The 13,338-nt window shown below is 45.8% G+C and overlaps 2 protein-coding genes and 1 long non-coding RNA gene across 11 annotated transcripts in view; 1 reads left to right on the forward strand and 2 right to left on the reverse strand.

Annotated features, from left to right (window-relative positions):
• The window catches only part of LOC141567514 (uncharacterized), a 49,661-nt gene extending 48,092 nt beyond the window's left edge, over positions 1-1,569 (reverse strand). The window contains exon 1 of the long non-coding RNA XR_012490188.2: positions 1,438-1,569. This is a non-coding gene — a long non-coding RNA (uncharacterized LOC141567514). The remainder of the gene's footprint in view (positions 1-1,437) is intronic.
• AKTIP (AKT interacting protein) lies at positions 1,532-11,136 on the forward strand. 9 transcript variants are annotated; one of them, XM_074314888.2, is made up of 10 exons: positions 1,532-1,669; positions 4,271-4,384; positions 5,723-5,928; positions 8,012-8,112; positions 8,206-8,306; positions 8,734-8,822; positions 8,898-8,996; positions 9,086-9,193; positions 10,121-10,181; positions 10,342-11,136. In XM_074314888.2, exons 2-10 carry the CDS (start codon positions 4,343-4,345, stop codon positions 10,450-10,452), a joined length of 918 nt encoding a protein of 305 aa, XP_074170989.1. In that variant the 5' UTR covers positions 1,532-1,669; positions 4,271-4,342; the 3' UTR covers positions 10,453-11,136. The 9 variants fall into 9 exon arrangements, with proteins under 9 accessions (XP_074170989.1, XP_074170985.1, XP_074170990.1 ...); XM_074314884.2 differs by lacking the exon at positions 1,532-1,669 and adding an exon at positions 1,732-1,886; XM_074314889.2 differs by lacking the exon at positions 1,532-1,669 and adding an exon at positions 1,732-1,886 and having other exon boundaries at positions 10,345-11,136.
• Positions 11,137-11,193: 57 nt separating this feature from the next.
• Positions 11,194-13,338, reverse strand: part of RBL2 (RB transcriptional corepressor like 2) — a 44,244-nt gene continuing 42,099 nt past the window's right edge. The window contains exon 22 of the mRNA XM_019732348.3: positions 11,194-12,672. Within this exon, the coding sequence (XP_019587907.1) occupies positions 12,502-12,672 (171 nt within the window). The 3' untranslated portion in view covers positions 11,194-12,501. The remainder of the gene's footprint in view (positions 12,673-13,338) is intronic.

The raw sequence follows: 13,338 nt of genomic DNA on the forward strand, positions 1-13,338 counted from the left end.
GTACAGTGCAGCCAATGGAAGCGCACGGCGGCAAGTTCGCGAACTTCATTGTCCGCCTAGTAAACCAGTTTAAGTTGGGTTTTCTGGTCTGGGCAGCCATAAGGATTCCAACTGATGTGACTGAGGCATCCAGTGCCACGTGGGCAGCGGGATCCGTGCATCTGTAGCTCCATGCAGAGATGTGAGCTGGAGAAATGTGAGTTCTCCGTGCAGCACGGGGGAAGGGATGAGATTTCCAAGAGGAGAGTAGAAGGTGAGATCAGAAAAGAGTGGGAGTGGACGAGCCTGCGAATAAGGCTGAGGGGTCGGCACAGAGACGTGCCAAGGGAGACCCCTGGGGCCAGAAGAAAGGATTTCCCGCTTGCCTTTTCATGCTGTTGAGACCAACACGCAGGGCGTTACAACGTTCCTAAGTGTAGTCAAGCTGGACAAAAGGAAGTGGTTGAGGAGCGTTTTCAGCTCCTAAGGGGGAGGAAGTTGGACTTCAGAACCAACCCTTGGGAGCAACATTAGGCGAGTCTGGCGGCCTGCCAGTTAACAAGGTCATTTTACCAGAATCGCACAGGCCGCCGAAAATTGAACACACAGCCTGGTCATGGACTATCTGTCTGCTCTTCTGAGCCTGAGGTCCTCAGTCAGGAGGAGATTGGAGGGACAGGCCAAGAAGGCACCATGGTAAGACGGCCTGGAGGTGTGAAAGCCAAGAGCAGCTCTCAGAGTCTGGGGACAGACGTGGGGAAAGGACGGGGCTGCGGGAACGGCGCCTCCTCAGTCAGCCCGAGCGCAGACTCGCTTCGGTCTGCAATGGCTCCCGTGGACCGCTTCTGAGCCGTGTTAAAGGTGTTCCCGATCAAAGTGATGGCTTCTGAGGTAAAAAATAATCAAGAATGCGAGGACCAGGAGCTACGGGGCTACGGGAGAGGTTCCCAAACTTGTGTGTGTACCAGACTCTCCAGAGCGACTTGTGACAAATGTAAACAACTTCCTGGCACTCGCCCCCTTCCCGCCGCCCCGCACTCGCATTTCACAGGTTGGGTCCGACGGGCACACTTTTTTCAAAGCTCCTCTGGCCACGCTACCGCCAAGGGATGACTCTGGAAGTGTGGTTCCCATCATCTGTATCCATTGGCTCCTTCACTCCTAGGCATCGAAAACGGGTCTCTCAACACTACACAGAGTTCTTCCAGGTTCCCCCAACCTGAAAGAGCCTCTCAGTCCAGGGCGACCGGACCACGGCGGTCCGACGTGGCGGCCTCGGGCCTCGCGGCATCACCAGGGGCGCAACTTAACGAGGCGGACTCCGGGGAGGTCACACAGGCGGCCGGCCCCGCCCCCAAGTCTCCCAAGGACCCCCGTCTGGTCCCACGCCCCCCCTCCCAGGCTAGTAAAACCCGCAGTCCCAGCCGCCCTGAATGGCTGCTGTGGCAACGCACAAACCTGTGGGTGGGTCTCTATGGTGACTGGCGGACACTGTGACCAATTAAGTGCAGGCCTTGCTTGTCACCCTCCTCAACCATCCCCGCCGATACTTCCGTGACTGACAGTTCGCTCCGGGAGCTGTTACGTAAGGGGAGGGTCCAGTGCTGCCCCACCCGAGCAGAGTAGATTTGATTGGCAGGACGGAGTGCTGCCGTCTCAACATCCCCGGAAGAACGTCTTTGACCGACAGGTATGGGAACCACTTCCTGCCAGGAGGCTGGGCGGAAGCGTCTGGGCCGGGCCTGGGGCAGGGGGCGGAGCCCGACACCGAGCGTAGGGCGGGGCGGGGCGCAGGCGGGGGCTGGGCTGGCGCTGCAGCCAGAGATGCTGTCGGTTCGCGACGGCGCTCCGCAGACGGGGACACTGCATTGAAGGCACCGAGGCGAAGTGCGCTGCCGGGCTGACTGGTAGGTACGCGAGGGTCGTGGGGTCCTTAAACTCGGGCCGCCAGCGTCCTCGGGCCCGGCGTTTGTCTGCCCTGCTGGGCACTCTTGACTGTAGCGACGGCGGCCGCAATGGGACACGGGGGCGGGGCTGGGCACCTGTCCGCGTTTGCAGGCACCTGCTGCGCCAGCCGCCGAGGGGCTGTGGGCGCGCGCTGGGGGCTGTCCGGGAGCTGGGCCGGGCTGGCCTGAGGGGAGGAGGCGGGCCGACCCGCTTGCCCCGTCCAGGACCCGCCCTCCACTGTCGTCCCCACGCCCGGCTCTGTCCCTGGGCCCTGACTGAGGGGTGGGGGCAGTCCCCGAGCCCCGGAGGCCCTCAGCCCCCCACCAGAGGGGCTCGCTCGCCGGGCCCGGCCTCGAGCTCGCCGTGAGGCCAAGACATGGCCCCTGTCTTGCATCACCTCGAGACAGGTTTGTCCAGATTCTCTGCGTGTGCGGAGATGGGTTTCCGCCCAGGGCGAGCGTGCCCGTCCTGACAGTCCCCAGATACCTGGGGCTGGCACCAAGGCTGTTTTCGCCTTTTTTTCTGGCCCTGCTCTGTCGCCTCTTAACGTGGAATGTCAGGCTGTTTCTAAGAGGTAGTGCCTATTAAGGGACTGTGGCACATAGTAGGAAAGCAGCACCCATCTGTGAGTTCTGACTCATGCCATGTACGGATCATTCATATGGGTCCAAGATCCTGACTTCTTAGCTGTATGATATAAGGGAAGGCAATCGTGTTTGTTTGGCCTAACCGGCAGACGTTCTAAAATCGCTTCCTATTGACTAGGACGAATTCTCTGTCTTCCTTCCATGTATGTCACTCCTGTGGGAAAATGCTATACTGCCTAGGTAGACTAGCCGTCTAATAAATGGTGTAGGTATTCCCGAAAAACGTGCTACAATTTCTCCAGGTGATTAAGTTGCTGCTGGTAACAGGCAGCAGTAGACAGTACCTCCTGCTGAAAGACAGGAGGCACTGGGGACAAGCTTTGATTCTTAAAGGCAAAGTCACAGAATCATTACTTGTTAGACTTGAAGGGGACCTTCCAGGTAAATTTACACGGTGGTCAGCACTGTCCCAAGGCGGGAGGGGGGGCTTTTCAATAAGGGATGTCCCAGCCATGTTTACGTGTCATAAATCTACCTTTCAAGGCAGATTTCCAGAGAGCTCTCAGCAATAAGTTGCTGTTTATTGGATATAAGTCAACAGGTTCGTGGAAGAATCAGGATCTCCATTCCTTTAATTACCAGGTGGCATATCTTGGAAATCAAAACAGCAGTAATTGGCACTGGCGGGGCATGGGAGACCTGGTACCCACCTGTGAGTGTCTTAAGTCTTGCCAGAAAACACGTTTTTGCAGATTAGGAACATTTGGTACATGATTCTCTAATGACTGGCTTCTTCAGAATTTAGTTAAAATGTTGATACGTTTCGACCCTTTTCACTTTCAGCCTTCTGATTGGTGCAAGCAGGAATTCAGAGAAGGAGCTCTGCTTCAAACCTAACCCAGCCTGGGGGAACTCGCCAGAGCAGAGAAGTTGCTGTTCCTACAGCTAGGCTTGCTGTTTTTCCTTTGCCTCTATTCCTTTCTATTTTTAGTAAATGACCCACTGGTTTTGTGACCTTTGAGACATGATTTCTTATCCACTGCTTAAAGCTTTGGTGGAATTGGTGTTTGTGAAATGTCTCATTTGCACTCCTCTGTTGCATTTGTATGTAATGCTTGGCAGGTCCTTAAATGCGCAATCCTGCAGTTTCCATACTTCCAAGCAGTTGAAAATGGTCGTTTCTTGGGGGTGGTCCCAACAGGACCCAGTTACCCCTCACTGTCTTACATGCTCTCCCTCCCCTATGTTTTTTCTTATTTCTTTGGCTACTAGTTTCATTGGAGAGAATCATTTTGTACTTAAGACAACTCATTTAAGACACTTAAATCAGCCCCCATGGATCTTTCATTCCTCATAACCCTGCAAACAGCAATAGAGTTTTTTGTATTATGTGGGTACAGTGCATTCTGAACCTGCCTTTCCCAGTAGTCAAATGCCTATATATTATGCTAAGTAGCAACCGTAGTCCACATCTTCTGCATTTCTGGCACCAAAGCTGAACTGTGTCACTGAATATTCTGAATCCTGGCCAAGTACTGGGCCCACAGATTCCCGCAGGCTTTTAAAGGTGGGAGAAATTGGAGTCAAAAGACAGGGGGGGAACGAAACGAAACTGTTTCTGAAAACTTTTCCCCTATGTTTCTATAACTTATAATGTTCTATTGTATTTCTTTTCAGAATGTCAGATTTAGTTCACAGTTATTTCTGAAATCTTAACTTTTGCTGTTGGTACATCTGTTTTCCCGTCTCATTTTAAGGTAACGTGAATTCTGAAGACGGAAGAGTCTGATGTCACAGACCACTGAATTTCTTTGTGTGGAGTACACGTTATGAACCCTTTCTGGAGCATGTCTACAAGCTCTGTACGCAAAGTAGGTATAGTTGATAAATTTAGTGAGGAAACCATTCGCATCAGCATAGAGGCCAAGATAATTCTTACTGAGGTTGCCTGCAATCTTAACAAGATTACCTGGTTTTTCTAGTTCATGTTTACTTTTGTGAAATAATTATTTTGCTGATTAAAGTCAGTTTCTGAGACTGAGATTGCATCTCAAGTAATAGAAATCATTCTGGTAATCACAATTCTAACATTATTTTGACAGGTTATATTTACATATGATGAAATCTGTGACATGTTATTGTAGTTTCTACTAAACGGCAAGATTCTATGGTTAGAAAAGCCTTGGGAAAGGCAAGTCTAGTGTTGTCAAGCCAGACTTGAGGGCCCTGGTTTAATTTTTCTAAATAAAATGTCTGTTTCTTAATTGCAAAAATAATACATTTTCAGAAAGCTGAAAATATGCAAACAAAAAATGAATACAACCCATAATCCCACCTCTACGAGAGCACCGCTACCATGTTTCCCCGAAAATAAGACCTAACCGGAAAATAAGTCCTAGCATGATTTTTCAGTATGACATCCCCTGAACATCAGCCCTAGTGCATCTTTTGGAGGAAAGATTAATGTAAGACCCGGTCTTATTTTCGGGGAAACACGGTATTAATATTTTCTTCTATGCATCTGACATACATTTTTAAAACGGCTGATTAAACAGCCTTTGCTGCACTGGAGCCAAGGAAGTGCCTATGAGATGGTAGTTTAGTCTCGGATTCATTTAGACCTTTGTCTCTACTGTGGGTGACAGTTGATGCTGGTGATAGTCCAGATGTGGAAACGTATCCACTAGGGACAAGATCAAAATCAGACCCGTTGCCAGTGAGAGAATAGCTTCATTCTTGGTTTCAAACCCAAGTGCTAACCTCAGGTCGTGACTGACTCATTTCAGTCATCTCTACTATTTATTCCGAGCTGCTTAGCACCTGACCCTCTACAGCAGCTCAGTGCCCAGGGACTTTTCTAGTCTTGTACAGTTGTCTAATTGTTTAGTAACCCCTTGCCCTCTTTTGGGGGCCACCAGGAGAAACCACTTCTTTCTTTGTTTCTCTTAAATCTTGTAAATATTAGCTTTATTGTCTTTATAGGATGCAGTTAACAAAAGGGTTTTCTAATGTTTTGCGTCAGCTTTGTCCTGCCCTTTATAATGGCCCATCTGCTCAAAGGACATTTAAGTCACCTTGAGCATGATGCTAGGGTGTCCTTGCAAAAGAGTAATTCCAGCTTTTAGGTCAAGGACTAAGAGTACATCACATGTACTCTTGTGGTTTAAGAATCACCCTAACAAATGTTCTCACCACTTCATCTTGAATAGCGATCTGATGGTGAAGAGAAGACATTAACGGGGGATGCGAAAACCAGTCCTCCACGCACGGCTCCAAAGAAACAGCTCCCCTCTATTCCCAAAAATGCTTTGCCCATCACTAAGCCTACATCTCCTGCCCCAGTGGCACAGGCAACAAATGGCACGCATGCTTCTTATGGACCCTTCTACCTGGAATACTCTCTTCTTGCAGAATTGTAAGTTTTTAACCAACTACTTCATTACATTTTGAATGACTCTTGAGGGTAAAGAATGAAATTTATTCAGATGGACTGGACTCAGTAAATGGCAGCCATTTAATCTTAAAGCTCAAACCCCTCAAGTATCAGCCTTAATGTTTATAGAACAATAGAGGGAATATGATCTTTCTTAACCAAGGCCTAGTGTTACATAAGTGTAATGATTCTTCTTCAGAGCTTGGGTAAGTAAGATTTAGAGGGAGATGTGTGCTTTCATTTACATGTCTGTCTGCAGAACAAGAGGAAGAAAGTAAGATTTATTAAGCACGTACAGTAGGTCAGGAACCTAATGACTTAATTTTGGTCTTTGTCTATATGAAGTGAGGAATCCACCTCCTGAAGAGGTGGTCGTAGAGGATGGGACAGTGCGAGGATGGCAATCCAGTCTTCGGGTCATACCCAGCTGGAGGCTTTGCGCTCCGTTATGGTGACCACTTTGTAAGCGGCATCCTGACGGACTGGGGGGAGGTGGCCCCAGGAGGCAGAGGTCAGAAAGCCAGACCTTAGCAGTGAGCACCTGGAGGAACTGGAACTGCTGACTCGGAGAAGAGGAAACTGAGGAAGTACCTGTCTTCATATATACGAAGTTCTGTCATTAGAGAGGGAATTTGACTTATCCTTGTGACCCCCAAAGGCAGACTTAGGCAGTTTCACAGAAGTGAAAACTTGGAGTGCCGCTGCCCATGACTGCAGTGTGAGCAGGTAGGCAGCTCTGCAGAGTACTCCTGGCCCATCGTAGGGGCTCAAACAGTGAAGAAGTGCAGGTGGCATTTGATTTAATAGTTTGTCACAAGGGCAGGAAGTTAGGAGACTTAATGCCTAATTTCAGTTATTTTACAATTTCTTTGAACATGAAGCTATTTTAAGCACCCTTGAGCCTTCTTTCACTTGCTGTACTGGTGGTGTAATGGTCAGAGGGTCTGACGCCCCAGTGTGAATGCCTGAGTGTGCCTTGGTGGCAGTGGTCCCATTAGCTTTATAATGGAGGCCTTGTGTATGAGGCTGGGCAGTGACGGACAGGCCTCTACTGGGGCAGTAAGTGTGTTGTCTGTATGAGAACACAACACGGCCTTTCTGGCAAACTTCATGTTAGTAGACACACCTGCCAACCATGCTGCTGTTACCCGCGGAATTTTAGTGACTTAAAAATGGGACTACTTTAAAATGGTTCAAGATAAGTGTGATACCAAATAGATAATGAAAACTACTGACTAAGGCCCAATAAGCTACTTCCAGTTCCAGTTCAGGACTGGCAGGTTCGTGTGTTTTAAGGTCCTGGCTCAGCATTGTCCTTTACAAGGTCTGGTCACAGCCCTGCTCATTTAGGCTCCCGGCTCAGCTGCAAGGACCAGAGCGGCATGGCTGTCAGTGGGCGACGAGGTCCCAGACGAGCCAGTGCAGCCCTGTGCCAGTGCATGTGTGTCCCCTTGTTCTGGCTCCCAGCATTCCCCACTTGGCCCAGAGTTCAGGTGTTGGAGTCATGGGGTGAACTGGGGAGCAGAGTATAGTCAGTGTACGTGCCTGATGCCTGCTGCCCAGGACCGCTGCAGAAACTCTGAACACGGCCGTCTGTCTCCCAGCTGTTCAAACTTAAATGACACCTAAGTGGGGCAATTCCATGGCACTATCTTAATTACCTAAAAATGGCTTTTGAATGTGTGGGCAGGCTCTATCGTCCACAGTCAGAAAAGCAGTAATCTTACAAATACTCTCCCTTACCTCGGATTTAATGTCCAGGACTTAAACCAGGTTCCACTGTTCAGAATCACTTCCGCTTGGTTTCCAAGACAATGTTTTGGGGAAGCTGACTTCTGGGAGAAAAGCTTGCTTTTTTGTGTATCCCTGTTTGGCTTTAATTCCTTAATCGGGGGCCCTGTTTCGGCTCCCGTGTTTGAGCTGGGTCATGAAGCCAGTGAGCGGGCAGCAGTCAGGGCCACATGAGACGCAGCATGTGTGGCGAGGGCAGAGCTGCCCCTCCAGGGACCGTTCCTTCTCTCAAAAAATCACGTGGGGTGGTCTGATATGTGTGTGTCCCTTACAGCCATACAGTTTCGTCATTCTGCTGCTTCTGTTTCAGTACCTTGGTTGTGAAGCAGAAGTTACCAGGTGTCTATGTGCAGCCATCTTACCGCTCCGCATTAAGTAAGGACTCACTCCTTTTCTAACACATTTATAGCGCGTTTGGTTCCCCTGACACAAACACAGGTCTTAACTAGTTTTATGTTTTTCTTGCAGTGTGGTTTGGAGTAATATTCATTCGGCATGGACTTTATCAAGACGGTGTGTTTAAGTTTACAGTTTACATCCCTGATAACTACCCGGACGGTGACTGTCCAGTAAGTAGGAGACAGTCTGGCTTCATCTGCTGTCCAGTGAGGAGGGCTTAAAGCGCTTGAAAGATTTCTTGGTTCTTTTCCTGAGTGAATACTTAACGTTTGTCTACTCAGTAGTCCTTCGAGGGAGGTCTGTGCTTTGCTGCACCTTGTGCCGTGCCTTCACTCTTCTTGGTTTCTCTGCCCGCGTGCACTGAGGCTGGAAGCTGGACTACAGCACTGAGTCCATGCACGGTAGCCGCTGTGCTGTGACTTCCCCCTACTGCGGAATTTAACTTTAGAAGAACATGTGAAAGTGGTTACGTATCCCTTTTGAGGTGGCTCCTCCTTTGACAACATGGCTGCCTTGTCCAGAAGCTTTTCTCAGCTATCTGTACGGGTCTAATGAGCACCGTGGCTTCCATGAAAACATGTGTCTCTCTCTGTGCAGCGCCTGGTGTTTGATATCCCCGTCTTCCACCCGCTCGTTGATCCCACCTCAGGTGAACTGGATGTGAAGAGGGCATTTGCAAAGTGGAGGTTAGTACATAAGTGTTTCCTTTCGTGACCAGTCAGCAAGAGGCAGCCTCAGCAGTCACGCTTGTCTCCCTCTAGGCGGAACCACAATCACATCTGGCAAGTGTTGATGTATGCCCGGAGAGTGTTCTACAAGATCGACACGGCAAGCCCTCTCAACCCAGAGGCTGCAGTGCTGTACGTACCGGCTTTATGGTTTCAGTCAGTCCGAAAACGCAGCCAAGTCGATTTTGTTGGTAACTTTTTGATGTAAACTTTCAACACAGGTATGAAAAAGACATTCAGCTTTTTAAGAGTAAAGTGGTTGACAGTGTTAAGGTGTGCGCGGCTCGTCTGTTTGACCAACCTAAAATAGAAGACCCCTATGCCATTAGGTAAGTGGGACATGACCTAGTAAGCTGTACTTTGCGGGCCTGTGCTTCCATTTTTCAGGTGGTCTCAAAATGGGGACTTAGGGAACGTGGAGATAATCTGTTAGCCTACAACCGTTATTATTTGTTGTCAACTTGATTTCTAATACCTCTTGGGCTCTTTCCTTCAACAAAAAGCTCTACATTGACTAGCACATAATGCCGATAGCGAGCGATTTAGTGCCTTTGGTTTCCTGAGGATCCTTGTACTGTGCTCTTTCAAATGTCAGGACTTTTCAGTTCGCACTTTCAGCTGGAGCCCCTCTGAAATTGCCGTTTCCCCATCGACATTCAGATTTGGTGAAAGGAGGGAAAATGAATAGTGGGAATAGTGGGTTCCATTAGCACCAGGGTGTTTGATCTTGGGGAAGAGTGTTTGGAGGAGTATTGAGAACTGAAGAACTAACTGGTGATGTAGCTCTTTGCTGCCCTGGGGTTGCTGGGGAGGCAGTGTGTTACACTGGCTAAGGCCGTAGGCTCCGCAGACAGACGGCTGACTTTTGTACTCACGGGCTTTGCTGACCCAGAGCAATTACTTAATTTGACTGGGCCTCACTTTCTTGATCTTTCAATAGTAGTACTTCAGGGGTTGTTGTGAGGCTTAAATGAGCTAACCTAAATAAGGGGTAGTTACTATGTGAGAAAATAATCTAGGTAATGTCTAAAAACATATGTGTTGACAACTGATTAAAGACTACTCTTTAAAAAGTATTGTTCCTTACCTGAAACTAATATAATATTGTATGTTAGCTATAGTTTAATAAAAATCTTTAAAAAAAGTATTGTTCCTTGTTATGTTCTGTTACAGGAACTAGCTTACGTATTAAAAAGTAGATGTGACACAAATTGAGTAAGCCACAACAGTTTTTACATATTTTTCTCTTCCTTAAGCTTTTCTCCATGGAATCCTTCTGTACACGATGAAGCCAGAGAGAAGATGCTGACTCAGAAAGTAAGTAGATAACCACGTTTGAAATAGTTAACTCACTGTTGCCTTTCAAAAATGTCATCCTTGGAGACTACTCATTATCTACAAATAACTCTTTGGGAGACGAGTTTGTCCAGTGCTGAAATCTCATCAGTCATGTTTTAATGTCTGTCTTTGTGCCTAGAAGAAGCCTGAAGAACAGCACAATAAAAGTGTTCACGTTGCTGGCCTGTCATGGGTAAAGCCTGGCTCAGTGCAACCTTTCAGTAAAGAAGAGAAAGCAGTAGCAACCTAGGAGCTGGGGCGCCTCGTGCACCGTGCACTTTCCTGCCGGACGCGGCCTGGTTAACGCTGACCGGTGGCCAGGGATGCCTGAGAGTAAACTGTGTGAACAGTGACTGGTACGAGTGTCGTCCGTGTACGCTTAGGTCTAACAGCCAAGTTCGGAAACCTCTCTTTAAATGATGCATTACTTCTGTCAGAAGTGTCTTTACGGCGGTTATCTAGTTCAGTACTCCAAATTATTGGGGACCTTGAGGCTTAAGTATTTTTCTGAATATAATGCTAAAGGTAAGTGGCATTCATTTAAACTAATAGAGTAGGCAGAGTTTAATTAGCACTATAATGATTTTTGAATCAGTGGTTTCAGTTGTACATGTTAGGATACGGAGAGGAGAGGTATAGGGAAAGCAGGTCTGTAGCTTGTTAGCACTTTTGAAGTGGAAGATCTGAACGTCAGTCTTCAGCCTACTGTCTTACTGATTTATAAACTGCTATCGGTGAAGTACCTATTAGGTGAGTGCGAGGAAACCAGAACACTTGTTCAGAGTTGTTGTGTTTTTTTTAAAGCAAATTACTTACTGTATTTTTTATGGAAGGAGGGAGAAAAAGTGTTAAAACGGTTTCTAATGAAGTCAAATTATTTAAATGATGAATGACTAATGTGTTTTGTAGAGACAAAATAAACCAATAAATGATGGTTCTTTGTCATTTATGCAGGAAACTAAATACCCTTTTCTCAATATAGCTAAACAGATTAATTTATAAATGCTTTATTGAAAAATACACTTATTTTCATATAAAATTACAGTAGCAGTAAGTATCTTGAGAGGTTTTATAAATATTTTTGCAGAACACTATTCTAATTGAACAGTGTAAGTTCCGTATTTCTCTCAGAGCAATATGAAGTTACCTAGTAACTTTGTTTATACTGATTCAATTTACAATTGAATTTTCTTCCTAATAAGATTATTCATTCAACTTGAAAACTGCTGGAACAATAGTGATTAATAAAGGTATATATAGATAATTCAATAGCTGTTAAATAACCTTTTCTAATTTGTATAAATGGTTCTATGTACTAATAAAAACCTAAATTCCCCAACCTATTTTTTGAAACTTCCAGGAACACGCTCAAAGATATATTTTAAAATATATCACCTTAGTAGACACACATCTTTTGGATAACTACCTCCTAAAGGAAGAGGTCATAATTTTTCATATTAATTCCCTTAATTCAACTTGATTTAAAATCTTCATTTAGCCAGCTGATCCCTATTGACCAAACAAACACAAACTGGAGAATTTAAAACATATGCCCAAAAGGTGGCTATGGGGGCTCTAACAGTTTAAAAAAGTACAAAAGCATCAAAGATAGTGTTCAGCCTAGAAGTTTTGTACTTAACATAAGTTCACATTGTAGAAAGTGCCATCACAAATATACAGCAAAATCTGGGTTACAAAATCATGCTTTTCATAGCCCTAAAGTGCCACTTCTTATACAAGTTCACTCACACATTGCACAGCCAACAATCAAACACCTGTGACGCTGCACCACACCTGACGGGAGAGGGGAGAATTACACACAGGGAATGGGAGACGGGGGCTGGTAAGCTAGGACATCTGAATCTGGGCTCTCTCCCTTGTTATGTTTCAGGAGTGCAAAAATCTCACACTCCTACCAAGTGTCTTAGGACAAAATTCCTAGTTTTTGTTTTGCTTTTCATGAGGGCCATAGCTGACCACAAAACAGGTAGGAATGAATTGAAACGCACCTCCTCTTCCATAACATATCAACAGAGACCTCACATACCGACTTAAACATGCTTCCTTCTCTGCAATACTTGTAAAAGCTTTGCCAAAGAGTTAAAAAAAATCCCATTTGGATTCTAAGCAGTCTTAATGGCAAGCACTCATGGTAGGGAAAAAAAGGCAGATGGGATGAATAAAACTATCCTAAGGATAGAGACTGGGAGGATTAAAGAAGAGCCCCATGATCTAACATGCATTAAATGATGCTGTTAAACAGTTTGTGAGAAGACAGTTTCAATACAGCAGACTAACCTCAGTGGGAACCTCGGTCATTAGCTACGTCTTGGAGACGGCGTAATAAGGCAGAATGATTTTCTGGGCAAATTCTTTTGGCAGGTGATTCACTTCCGTCTTCCAAAAGAATCCCTCTCTTTTTGGTTGGAGTTTCTCCTGTCCGTATCATACTGTTAATTTCTGTCAGTCTCTAGAGTGAGGTAAAATAGATGTAAAAACTTTAAAATGCTAATACACATAATTCATTGTTGAGGCAAAGGACCTCAAATGAGCTAAGTGGTTTACATTGAACTGTTTGAACATCTTCATACAGAAATGAACTACTAAATTATTTATCCTTCCAATTTCACTTCTCAGCTGGCTGAGACTGGGGTGGAGGAAGACTATTTCCATTTTTTAATGAGTTCCAGAGGTGATTTTGATGCATACTTTTCAACAATGTAAGAGCTCACAAATTTGTGATTTTTTTTTACAATAGCTAGAGAATCACACTGTATGCCGTATTTAATCAATTCCATACATCACCATTTTCCATTTTTAAAAAAAGAATGATTAAAAAAAATACGTAGAATGATTTCTCACAGTAGTATGCCTGTTTTTCAGTCTAGTATTACTCAATTGTTAGCAGCAATTCTTAACTAGAATTTCACAGGAGAAATAAGCCTTAATTCCCTAAAGCACCCACTGTGGGTAATTTATTAATATGATCTAGAATGTACTAGTTATATGTTATCCTTGGGAGAACTGAGAAAAGTTAGGCAAATTATTTTCTGTTAGGAATCCCTATTGCGAAAAACACTGCCGGATGCTGGAAACCGGATCTGTTTATAGTGCCTTTAGCATTAAGTTTCTCCAA

The sequence above is a fragment of the Rhinolophus sinicus genome, chromosome 8 (assembly GCF_057876585.1).
Source record: "Rhinolophus sinicus isolate RSI-liver-muscle chromosome 8, RSI-T2T, whole genome shotgun sequence".
Taxonomy (NCBI): domain Eukaryota; kingdom Metazoa; phylum Chordata; class Mammalia; order Chiroptera; family Rhinolophidae; genus Rhinolophus; species Rhinolophus sinicus.

What these genes read in the sequence shown, in the direction of transcription:
- AKTIP (XM_074314888.2), top strand. Translation starts at nt 4,343, where the DNA reads ATGAACCCTTTCTGGAGCATGTCTACAAGCTCTGTACGCAAA. An exon ending in CTACAAGCTCTGTACGCAAA is followed by an intron (nt 4,385 to 5,722) that starts GTAGGTATAGTT and finishes CATCTTGAATAG; the next exon opens with CGATCTGATGGTGAAGAGAA. An exon ending in GAAGACCCCTATGCCATTAG is followed by an intron (nt 9,194 to 10,120) that starts GTAAGTGGGACA and finishes CTCTTCCTTAAG; the next exon opens with CTTTTCTCCATGGAATCCTT.